Source organism: Oncorhynchus nerka, linkage group LG9b (assembly GCF_034236695.1).
Source record: "Oncorhynchus nerka isolate Pitt River linkage group LG9b, Oner_Uvic_2.0, whole genome shotgun sequence".
Lineage (NCBI taxonomy): Eukaryota > Metazoa > Chordata > Actinopteri > Salmoniformes > Salmonidae > Oncorhynchus > Oncorhynchus nerka.
In genome coordinates, this window is record NC_088424.1 from 43250760 (window position 1) to 43263501 (window position 12742).

General features: G+C 42.6%; 1 protein-coding gene across 1 annotated transcript in view; it reads right to left on the reverse strand.

Moving 5' to 3' along the window:
- Positions 1-143: 143 nt before the first annotated feature.
- mfsd14a2 (major facilitator superfamily domain containing 14A2) overlaps positions 144-12742 on the reverse strand; it is a 48976-nt gene continuing 36377 nt past the window's right edge. Inside the window, exons 10-12 of the mRNA XM_065013756.1 lie at positions 7342-7439; positions 5166-5332; positions 144-4776 (exon numbers count right to left, since the gene is read on the reverse strand). Coding sequence (XP_064869828.1) covers positions 4564-4776; positions 5166-5332; positions 7342-7439 — 478 coding nt within the window. The 3' untranslated portion in view covers positions 144-4563. The remainder of the gene's footprint in view (positions 4777-5165; positions 5333-7341; positions 7440-12742) is intronic.

Here is a 12742-nt window from a genome sequence, read left to right on the forward strand (position 1 = left end):
AATAATCTATTTGTTCCATTGCAAAAACGTTTTGCTACGATGTGCATTAATAAACACGACCACGTTTCTAGTACATGTTTAAAAATGTTTTTTTTTTTTTTAACATGTAGTGTACTGTATGTGGCAAAAGACAAAGTCAAAACTCAATGTACAATAAATCTTTAATAAATACTTTGCCAATAGATTCCCATGTTTACATGCTATTATGATAATCATCCTCCACCGGTCCAGTCACAGAGGGGAGGGGAGGCTCAGGCCACATCGGACTACAAAACAGGAGCGACCCACAGAACCACGGTCAGTATGAGAAATATATACAGAACAAAAATGTTCGCAATGTGTAAAAGGGTTGGTCCCATGTTTCATGAGCTGAAATAAAAGATCCCAGAAATGTTCCATATGCACAAAAAAACGAATTTCTCTCAAATGTGTTTACATCCCTGTTAGTGAGCATTTCTCCTTTGCCAAGTTATCCATCCAACTGACAGGTGTGGCATATCAAGAAGATGATTAAACAGCACGATCTTTACACAGGTGCACCTTGTGCTGGGGACAATAAAAGGCCACTCTAAAAATGTGCATTTTTGTAATCACACAACACAAGCATCAGATGTCTCAAGTTGAGGGAGAATGCAATTGGCATGCTGACTGCAGGAATGTCCACCAGAGCTGAAATGTCAATTTGTCTAGCGCTCTGATGAAGGCCTCGAGGCTGATACGTGAAGCTTAACAAAGAGCAGTGATACTAGCAAGAAGTGTGTGGGTTTCTTCTTTTTTCCCTCATGATTTCTCTACCTCTACCATCAGCCGGCTCCAACTGGCCTCACAAAATGCAGGCCACATATGTCAACGTTGTGAACAGAGTCCCATGGTGGTGGTGGGGTTATGGCATAAGCAGGCATAAACTACAGACAACGAACACAATTGGATTTTAATCGATGGCAATTTGAACGCACAGAGATACCGTGAGGAGGTCCTGAGGGCCATTGTTCAGCCATTCATCCACCTCCATCACCTCATGTTTCAGCATGATAAGGTATCTGTGACCAACATATGCATATCTGTATTCTCAGTCATTTGAAATCCATAGATTAGGGCATTATTTATTTCAATTGACTGATTTCCTTAAATGATCTGTAACTCAGTAAAATCTTTGTAACTGTTGCGTTTATATTTTTGTTCAGTATAGTTGCGCCACACTACTGTAGCAATCAGACCAGTAGGATCCCATCTCCTTTTAACATACACACAGAGTATACAAAACATTAGGAACAGCTGCTCTTTCCTTGACAGAGGGACCAGGTGAAAGCTATGATCCCTTATTGATGTCACTTCTTATATTCACTGCAATCAGTGTAGATGAAGGGGAGGAAAAAGGTTAAAGAAGGATATTTAAGATCATTGAGACATGCATTGTGTATGTGTGCCATTCAGGGGGTGAACGGGCAAGACAAAAGATTTAAGAGTCTTAGAACAGGGTCTGGTAGTAGGTACCAGGCGCACGGGTTTGTGTCAACAACTGCAACACTGCTGGGTTTTTAATGCTCAACAGTTTCCTGTGTGTATCAGAATGGTCCACCACCCAAAGGACATCCAGACAACTTGACAACTGTGGGAAGCATTGGAGTCAACATGGGCCAGCATCACTGTGGAACACTCAACACTGTGTAGAGTCCATGCCCTGACCAAATGAGGCTGTTCTGAGGGAAAAAAAGGAGGTCCAACTCAATATGAGGAAGGTTTTCCTCATGTTTTGTGCACACACACACACACACACACACACACACGCGTTGAGTAAACAATGTTTGTACATTGACTGGAATACATGTTTGAGTTGTAAATGGGGTTGTGGCTGGTACAGAATTAATTGTAATTATTAATATAGGATCTTAGTCATTGGCTGTACTGTCCTTAAGTGTGTTGTTGGTCCAATTCAATATGTTCTGGAGCATTGGCATATCTATTCCCTATGTTGTGTAGTACTTTTGACCAGGTCCCATAGGGTGCCAGTCGGGACACACAGGTAGAGCAGAAGTTTAATGGCCTCACTGCTAACTCAGTTGAAATGACAAATAGTTTGTTTGGTTGGCATAACAACACGTATTCCTTAGAACATTCAACTATGCTAGTGATGTCATCTATTGATACAATTTCACCAAAATTAACAGCTTATTGTTAAATCGAACTGACCGTTGAGAAATTAAACGTTTTTAAATGCAAAGCTAAAGATTCAATAAATCCCCAAAATGTTGAAGAAAACCACAAATAAAAACATTGGAACATCTAAGTGATAAAAGCTATTCAAAAATAGCACTTAAACTTTGCAAAAAAAGAAAAAAAAGTTTAAGTAGTCAAAACAAATTAACAAAAACAAACGTTGTGATTATGAAAAAGGAAATTGACATTATCATGCACACGCCCCCTCACACATAAGGACGGCTCTGCTGCAGGAAGCCTGATACATGTTTGATAGTGTCTTGATGCTGTAGTGTTTGATAGTGTCTTGATGCTGTAGTGTTAGTGTCTTGATGCTGTAGTGTTTGATAGTGTCTTGATGCTGTAGTGTTTGATAGTGTCTTGATGCTGTAGTGTTTGATAGTGTCTTGATGCTGTAGTGTTTGATAGTGTCTTGATGCTGTAGTGTTTGATAGTGTCTTGATGCTGTAGTGTTTGATAGTGTCTTGATGCTGTAGTGTTTGATAGTGTCTTGATGCTGTAGTGTTTGTCCTTCATGTTCTAATACTTTAATGTTACCTCTTCCTTGTGTTTTAAATTTAAATATGGCACAAAACAGTTAATAATTTGACTAAATAGAAATTCTGAAAATGTCCAACATTTTGACATCAATCAGTTCTATTTGGTTATTTCAATGCACTTGAGGCTCATTTACAACAACAAAAAATCTATTGTTTCAAAAGTACAACAGCAAAGATTGACAGTAGTATCTGCAACACCTTTGCAGTCAAAGACAGACAGACACGGGAGCTAAAACCACATTCGCAGCCTTGTCTAATGCCACACAACATTTAACCTACTATCCTACCGCAGAACAACCTATGAATTATATTACTACAGACCGTTTTATTAACTATATCAGTGCTCACATTGATACCAACATTGCTGATCAGGAAACTTATTGACCAAGTATCTTACAGTAGGAATGCTGATCTTGGCTCAGGATGTCCCCCGACCATATAATCATATCCACTATGATCCAACAGGCAACACTGATCCTAGATTAGCACTCAAGACACTTTGTGAATAAAGAACCAGAAACCGTCTATGGGCAAGTTGTTAACAGAACTAAAGTCATGCCAGTCTGTGTGTTAACTACGGTTGTGCCTAGATTCACATCGAAGAGGGTTGTGAGGAGTAGAATTAGAGAACAAGGCTCCAATAGCAACAAAAGCAACAATTACAGACCCACCTCAGACAGTCAGACAACAGTCTTCATACAGGTTGTTGTAATATATTAAATATGAAGACAACGTCACTTCCAAGGCAACATTTCTCTGGAATAAAAACTTCGAACACAACTAGCCTTAAGTGTGTGATGAACACAGGAAACATATAAAATCCAAAAGGTCGTGTACCGTCTGCTAATCTAACGGAACAGACGACAGGAAGGTAAACATTGAAAAACTAAAGTGGTTTACACACAACTCCGTTAAATGTGATATTCAATGGAATGGGAGGTTGGTCAGTCAAATGTTAGGTTCAAGTCCCTCTGGAAAAATCATGAGAGGTTGATGTCTATTGTGCTGTCCCCATCTGGATGGGTAGTGGTTCTTAGATGGATCTTCAGAGGCTCTCCTCAAGTTCTACAGTGTTTGCCTCCCAAATTTCACCCGCTTTCCCTTTATAGTGCACCAGAGGCTGGTCAAAAGTAGTGCACTATAAAGGGAATAGGGGTCATTTTGGAGGCATACGGTAACTTCTCTCCCTGCTTTGGACACACAGAGGAAGACCTGCTTTCTCATCTGCCATATTAAGACAATAAAATCAGAAGTTTGGTAGCTTGTAAACTGGCCAGCAGAACTGTTGTTGACTATCTCTAAGGGAAAGAACAGTTGTCAGAGTGGGTCGCTTGGCTACATTGGTTGCATCACAAACGGTACCCTATTCCCTAGTGGGCCCTGGTCAAAAGAAGTGCACTATATAGGGACTAGGGTGCCATTTTGGACAAATACATCACACAGAGCTTAGTAACAGTTCAGATGACCTTCACTCCAACCAGATCCCACCCATGTGGGACACATGGGTGTGATGCATAGTCCTCTGGCAGGAACTCTACATCCCCACCTCCTTTATCCTCTTCCTGCTTGTCAAGACTCTCAGGGCAGAGATCAGCTCAACCAAGATAGTCTCTCTCACACACACACACACTCAACTCAGCTGCTTCAAATAAACCACAGCCCACTAGGTGTTCAGACACACACACACACACATGCATCTTCCCTGCCCGAAGAAGAGGCCACTCATCTGGGAACATGTGTGAAAGTAATGGTTCACTTGTTTGGGCTCAGGGGGAGCAAGTGTTGAGTTTGTGCCCCCAGGCTGGTGTTATACACAGCTGCCATCCAGTAGCAGCTCCTTGCCCTCAGCCCCACTACTGGGAGGGCTGTGTGAGTGGCTCTGGGCCCCGTTGTTGTGTTTCTTGTAGCCTCCCGGCCGGACGCCCGGGCCACTGTGCTCTGGGATGAACAGGGCTACTAACAGAGACAGCAGTACGGAGCACGCCCCAAACAGGAAGGGAGGGCCGGGGATGATGGAACTCTGGAGGAAGAGAGAGAGAGAGAGGAGCAGAGAAACTGATGATTAATAGGGATGTTCTTTGTAAAAAGGGGGATGTGTGTGTTTTAGCAAAGTGCCCAACTGTCCCTTCAGTCAGATGTACAGCAGGTAGGAGATTATGAATGGAGTGTCTGAAGGCTGAGACATCTATGTTTTTATAGGTGAGTGACGCCATGATATCAATACTGTCTGAATATATGCTCCTATACCGTTGTCTCTCAGTCCTGTCCAATACACTCCTCCACGGTCTCACCTCGTCAGTGTGGTTGGCCGTGTGTGTGTGTGTCCTCTATCCTCCATAGTCTCACTTCATCAGCAGGGTTGGCCATATGTGTGTGTGTGTGTGTGTCCTCTATCCTCCATGGTCTCACCTCATCAGCAGGGTTGGCCATGTTAGGTTTGGGTTCTTTCCCAGGGCTGTCTACAGCGTCCAGATCAGTCAGCTCCACATGGAACAGGTAGAATATAAAGCCATAGAAGGCCGGGCCGAGCCCGTTACACAGACCACGGATACCTGTTATCACCCCCTGGACAACACCTAGGAGACGGATACAAAGCCATTCAATCGAGATGCACTTTCAGTTAGGGCTGGGTGGCAGTAAGAGGGTCTGTTCCTACCAGCAGAAAGAGGGTCTGTTCCTACCAGCAGAAAGAGGGTCTGTTCCTACCAGCAGAAAGAGGGTCTGTTCCTACCAGCAGAAAGAGGGTCTGTTCCTACCAGCAGAAAGAGGGTCTGTTCCTACCAGCAGAAAGAGGGTCTGTTCCTACCAGCAGAAAGAGGGTCTGTTCCTACCAGCAGTAAGAGGGTCTGTTCCTACCAGCAGTAAGAGGGTCTGTTCCTACCAGCAGAAAGAGGGTCTGTTCCTACCAGCAGTAAGAGGGTCTGTTCCTACCAGCAGAAAGAGGGTATGTTCCTACCAGCAGAAAGTGGGTCTGTTCCTACCAGCAGTAAGAGGGTGTTCTGTCTGTTCCTACCAGCAGAAAGAGGGTCTGTTCCTACCAGCAGTAAGAGGGTCTGTTCCTACCAGCAGAAAGAGGGTCTGTTCCTACCAGCAGTAAGAGGGTCTGTTCCTACCAGCAGAAAGAGGGTCTGTTCCTACCAGCAGTAAGAGGGTCTGTTCCTACCAGCAGAAAGAGGGTCTGTTCCTACCAGCAGTAAGAGGGTCTGTTCCTACCAGCAGAAAGAGGGTCTGTTCCTACCAGCAGTAAGAGGGTCTGTTCCTACCAGCAGAAAGAGGGTATGTTCCTACCAGCAGTAAGAGAGTCTGTTCCTACCAGCAGAAAGAGGGTCTGTTCCTACCAGCAGTAAGAGGGTCTGTTCCTACCAGCAGAAAGAGGGTATGTTCCTACCAGCAGTAAGAGGGTCTGTTCCTACCAGCAGTAAGAGGGTCTGTTCCTACCAGCAGTAAGAGGGTCTGTTCCTACCAGCAGAAAGAGGGTATGTTCCTACCAGCAGTAAGAGGGTCTGTTCCTACCAGCAGAAAGAGGGTCTGTTCCTACCAGCAGAAAGAGGGTATGTTCCTACCAGCAGTAAGAGGGTCTGTTCCTACCAGCAGTAAGAGGGTCTGTTCCTACCAGCAGTAAGAGGGTCTGTTCCTACCAGCAGTAAGAGGGTATGTTCCTACCAGCAGTAAGAGGGTCGGGTAACTTTTACTTGAGTCATTTTCCATTAAGTTATCTTTACTTTCACGCAAGTATGATTGTTGGGTACTTTTTCCACCACTGCCTGCGAGTTATAACTAGTGGCATAGCACCCTAAAACATATACAGACATTCATTTGGGTTACGTATTGAAAAATCATACCATTGGTATTTCGAACCCCCCCCGTATACGGTATAAACAGAACATCTTCCAAGCCGAGGAAGAACCACACAACATATCGTGTCACTCCATGTTTACTTCAATATGATGGTTATTATATCAACGTGTGGATAAAGGTGTTTCAACCTCTCATAACACCTCTTACCGACACAAAAAAAAGATACCACTTTGTCAAGTGTGTTTTTTTTTGTCTTGTCAGCATTTGGAAAGTTTCCAGATAAATTTGCTGTTTCCATCAGGCCTGTCGTGACATGTTCTTTACCCGCAAAAAAAAAAAATTAGTTGGATAGAAACCTGTTTCGAGGAAAATAATTATTCTGATCATGGAAAATTTGGTTGAAGTTTAATATTGAACAGTATAAAACAAATCAGGAGAGAACAAGCCTCATTGAAATCACTGATAATAATGTGTTTCCACGAACTACTCAGAAAACATAGAACTTTTATTATTATTATTTTTTAAAAACATTGTCAAAAATGTTGCAATATGATATCTGGGGCATATCGCCCAGCCCAACCTTCTGCTACTGAGTTTCCCCATATAACTTTGACATATTCACTACAATGGTCTTGAATATTTAAGTTGCAATCTTGAGAGCAAGTTTACGAGACTAAGCATTGTACGTGATCTGGAATAACATTTCAGATCTGAGAAAGAGGGGGTCAATTTACGATTGGGCAGTCTCATATTGAGGCTAATACAGTTTTTGCTAGCATTAGCTTACCCTGCTGGTCAGGGTCTGCGTTGCGGGACACGATGGCACTGACGGCTGGGAACGTGATGCTAGACATGGCTGCTACCGCTCCTGCTGCCCACATCATCCTGATGGGAGAGAGAACACACACACACACACACACACACATCGTTACACACTGTCATGATGTTGGCCTGCGGGTAGGTTTATGACAGTCATAAATACCTCTTCCCCCCTTTTTCCTCTCTCTACCCTACTGATGTTACATTTGCAAAACCCTTGGTTAACATAGAGATTCTGGGAACATCAGAAGGTGGGGAAATGAACTATATTCTGGTAATGCACCTCAGTACCTCCAGGCTCTGATCAGGCCCTACACCCAAACAAGGGCACTGCGTTCATCCACCTCTGGCCTGCTCGCCTCCCTACCACTGAGGAAGTACAGTTCCCGCGCAGCCCAGTCAAAACTGTTCGCTGCTCTGGCCCCCCAATGGTGGAACAAACTCCCTCACGACGCCAGGACAGCGGAGTCAATCACCACCTTCCGGAGACACCTGAAACCCCACCTCTTTCAGGAATACCTAGGATAGGATAAAGTAATCCTTCTCACCCCCCCCCTTAAAAGATTTAGATGCACTATTGTAAAGTGGCTGTTCCACTGGATGTCATAAGGTGAACGCACCAATTTGTAAGTCGCTCTGGATAAGAGCGTCTGCTAAATGACTTAAATGTAAATGTAATGCGACCAATTGAACATATACGGTGGTACTTAATGAATATGATGTCGGTTCGGTTGTCATCTGAGACATTCTCATCAATAATAAGATGACATATAGTCTACAGTGTAAAGTCTACACAGAGTTATCGGATTCACATGGTATTGTTGTTCAATTCAAATGTTTGAATATGAAATTATTCGCAATGGCATGAAATGTGATTTTAGCTTCTAAAATGTGAGATTTGGGTTTTTCATAAGGTAGGGCTCTGCTCAATCAGTGGCCCGCCCTGTGAAGGGACATGGGTTATAACACTTTTCAAGCACGCGCTCCTCTCCCTTCCTATATAAAGCCTTGACGAAAATGTAACCTGTTCCGAGGATGTGAGGACGACGGTCCTATGTCAAAATGGTTCAGATAATAACTACAGAACGAAGCCAACATCAGCGTGAGCTTTGGTTGTGAGTGGTATGAACTTTGAACTCTTATTCAAGTGATACCTCCTAGCCGTTGAGTTAGCAACAGCAGCTGCAAGCGCAGGTTAGGAAGGAACAGCGAGTATTCCATCTACCACACAACGACGTTACTACAAAGTATCCAATTTAACAGCAGTGACATTCTTCAAAGGTCAAAGGACTTGGTTGGGCAACACGACCTTCCATCTACCATCAACCTACCGAAGAGTATTTATTGCATTTTCCTTTCCAAATGGGCGGTAATTTAGAATGCATAAGATACTGGGGCGGCAGGGTAGCCTAGTGGTTAGAGCGTTGGACTAGTAACCGTTCAAATCTGTCGTTCTGCCCCTGAACAGGCAAGTTAACCCATTGTTCCTAGGCCGTCATTGAAAATAAAGAATTTGTTCTTAACTGACTTGCCTAGTTAAATAAAGGTAAAATAAAATAAACTGTATTTACGATAGCACAGCTTCGCCCTTTGTTCCTCAGTCTTCCTGCTCTTTCACCCTTTTTCTTTTGTGTAACAAGCGGTCATATCTGTTCCGCCTGCTAGGGACGTTTTCCTTTATGATGTCATTTGTAATCAAGTTATGATTCATTATGTGTACGTGTAATTAGTTAGGTATTTACTAAATAAATAAACCCGATTTTGTTTTGCTGATTCAACTTGTTAGCCATGTTTCGTGAAGATAATTCTTGGTTTACACCTTTCAGATGAGTCTGAATTAAGGTGACGATTAATATTGACAGCTATTGATGTAAAATATTACTAGGTCTTTAAGAGTTTATTCGGAAGATAACAGCTCTACCCATTCGAACCCAGAATCTCTAGTGGCACAGCTAGCACTGCAGTACCTTAGACCAATGCACCACTCGGGAGGCCCCTAGATGTGTTCTTAAGTAGAAATCTAGAAGCATTAAAGTATGAGTGTTTTAATAAGAAATGACTAAAAGTTCATGGATAAAAGTTGTGCGCGATCCATGCTCAATCATTAGGTGAGACAAAAATGTTCAGCTGCTCCTTTAAAAGGAAAAATACTAAATCCTATCATTTACAGTGTATATTTTTTGGGAATACATTTTTAAATTTGTCGTTATAATAAGGTTGGTAGCAACATGTGGATATCTGTTGCAGTTCAAGTCTACTACAAAACCCACGATGCAATGGTCTCCATGTGTTGGGTAGCTAGCTAGCAAACATAGCTACACACTAGAGATGTGAAAAATTGACAATTTTGCTTGACATTTAAAAAAGACATTTATCAATTTACAATGCAGAATAATGGTCCTATAACATGTATGACCGCTAGGGCTGGGCAATTCCGTTTTATACAACTAGTGGGTCTTATTCTGGATGCTGATTGGTTAAAACCGCATTCCAGCCTGTGTCTATTCCACAAGTTACCACCGGCTAAAGCTATGACTTTGAAATGCCTATTTACTCTGTTCCATCTCACTGCGCAATCCACTGTCATCAGCCCAGCCAGGCAATTTATAAACTTGGTTTCCATCTAGACAGGATCTCCCATTGCTTTTAGAGTAGCATTTGGTTTTCAACAGCTGAGATTTGTAGAAACCTTGCGGTCTGCCTCTGACATTTGCAACATCGTTTTAATATTCAAATTCAATCTCCAGCTATCCAATAGTATTGAACGTGCCAGAAGTTGGGAAAAAAAAACAAAAAAAACAGGCAGGCAGCGTTTCTCAGCCAGTCTAAATCATGAATCAGCTGGCATAATTTTTTATGGATATATACAAAGAAATGTCAATAGAAAAACAGGTCAAATTAAACTAAACGTCATTGCAGCTTCAGTTTGAAATGATTGTGTTAGCTGTGTTGTTGGCTAGTTCCTCTGAGTCATGACAAGAGAGCACATTGTCTATGCCAGGTAAAACCGCACATCATTAGCTCATTGTTATGAATGTATCCAAATAAATGTCACTAGAAAACTATGTATAAAAAAAACCCGCAAATGCTGCTACTTTGTTGTTATTCTGGCTGATGTGAATAAGTTAGCCGTAGTTGGCTAGCTAGCAAGCAAGGGATAAGAACTTATGGCAATGTGAGCCAGTATGACAATGGAATATTTAGAATGAACGACTGGGTTGTGTCCATAAAGAGAGAACAAAAAGACTGAACGACTGTGTCACGTCTGGCAACCGGACGACCAGCAACCTAAGATGTTAAAACTGAAATATCTACCTCAAGCCTTTGCAGACACAGAACATAGCTACAGTAGCATGTCCATAGAGACAATTGAGAACTTCAGACAATTAAAAAATGCTGCATCAGTTCTGTACCTTTTCAGACAGTAGAACGAATGACCGTTATCAGCAACCATCACTCCTGTGTTTCAATGGCACTTTGTGTTAGCGAATCCAAGTTTACCATTTTAAAAAGGCTAATTGATCATATTGATCATTAGAAAACCATTTTGCAATTACGTTAGCGCAGCTGAAAACTTTTGTTCTGATTAAAGAAGCAATGAAACTGGTCTTCATTAGACTAGTTGAGTATCTGGAGCATCAGCATTTGTGGGTTCGATTACAGGCTCAAAATGGTAAGAAACAAAATACCTTTCTTCTGAAACTCATCAGTCTATTCTTGATCTGAGAAATGAAGGCTATTCCAAGTGAGAAATTGCCAAGAAACCGAAGCTCTGGTACAACGCTGTGTACAACTCCCTTCACAGAACAGCGCAAACTGTCTCTAACCAGAACAGAAAGAGGAGTGGGAGGCCCCAGTGCAGAACTGAGCAAGAGGACAAGTACATTAGTGTCTAGTTTGAGAAACAGACACCTCACAAGTCCTCAACTGGCAGCTTCATTAAATAGTACCCACAAAACACCAGTCTCAACGTCAACAGTGAAGAGGCGACTCCGTGATACTGGCCTTCTAGGCAGAGTTCCTCTGTCCAGTCTCAACGTCAACAGTGAAGAGGCGACTCCAGGATGCTGGCCTTCTAGGCAGAGTTGCAAAGAAAAAGCCATATCTCAGACTGGCCAATAAAGATAAAAGATTAAGATGGGCAAAAGAACACAGACACTGGACAGAGGAACTCTGCCTAGAAGGCCAGCATCCTGGAGTCACCTCTTCACTGTTGACGTTGAGACTGGACAGAGGAACTCTGCCTAGAAGGCCAGTATCACGGAGTCACCTCTTCACTGTTGACGTTGAGACTGGACAGAGGAACTCTGCCTAGAAGGCCAGCATCCTGGAATCACCCCTTCACTGTTGACGTTGAGACTGGTGTTTTGTCGGGTTCTATTTAAATGAAGCTTGAGGACTTGCGAGGTGTCCGTTTCTCAAATTAGACACTAATGTACTTGCTCAACCTGCAGATCGATGTGCCTCACAGAGTGGAGTCTGACATTTACAACGGTTACCATGCAATGCACCCTGGACTGAAGAGGCAGACAAATAGGAGAAATGTGTTCGGCCCTCTGTTAAATAAACATTTCACGAGGTAGGAATATACAAACAAAATATGATCAATGGCTCATTGGAGAGAAGACAACCTCCAGCATTATGACTTGGCCAGTATTGAAATCTGACATGATCATTTTCTGCATTCTAAAAATCGTATTCCTATTAACTTCCAGTGTAGTGAGAGCGGCGTTTTCGCAACGCAACGTCATACCGGACTCATTTCTTCCTGCTGGAACGGCAATAGCTCAGATACACATAACATGAACGGCAATAGCTCAGATACACATAACATGAACGGCAATAGCTCAGATACACATAACATGAACGGCAATAGCTCAGATACACATAACATGAACGGCAATAGCTCAGATACACATAACATGAACGGCAATAGCTCAGATACACATAACATGAACGGCAATAGCTCAGATACACATAACATGAACGGCAATAGCTCAGATACACATAACATGAACGGCAATAGCTCAGATACACATAACATGAACGGCAATAGCTCAGATACACATAACATGAACGGCAATAGCTCAGATACACATAACATGACACCGGGGAAAAAAATAAAATCAGTAGAACATCGACCAGAGATGCACAAAAACAATATAACATTCAAAACGGTTGACTCTTAATTTAAGGGACAGGCCATTACCGTGGTAACTTGGGCACTCGTTTGTCTACGATGAAAGAAATCTGACGGGCGTCTTCCCAGCGGCATAAAGTGGCAGCAAACTCGAAGTAATATTGAAAAACAACTTAGCGTGTGACCAAAACGATGCAGCTGGCAAAGAAACGAGGACAAAGTCACACTT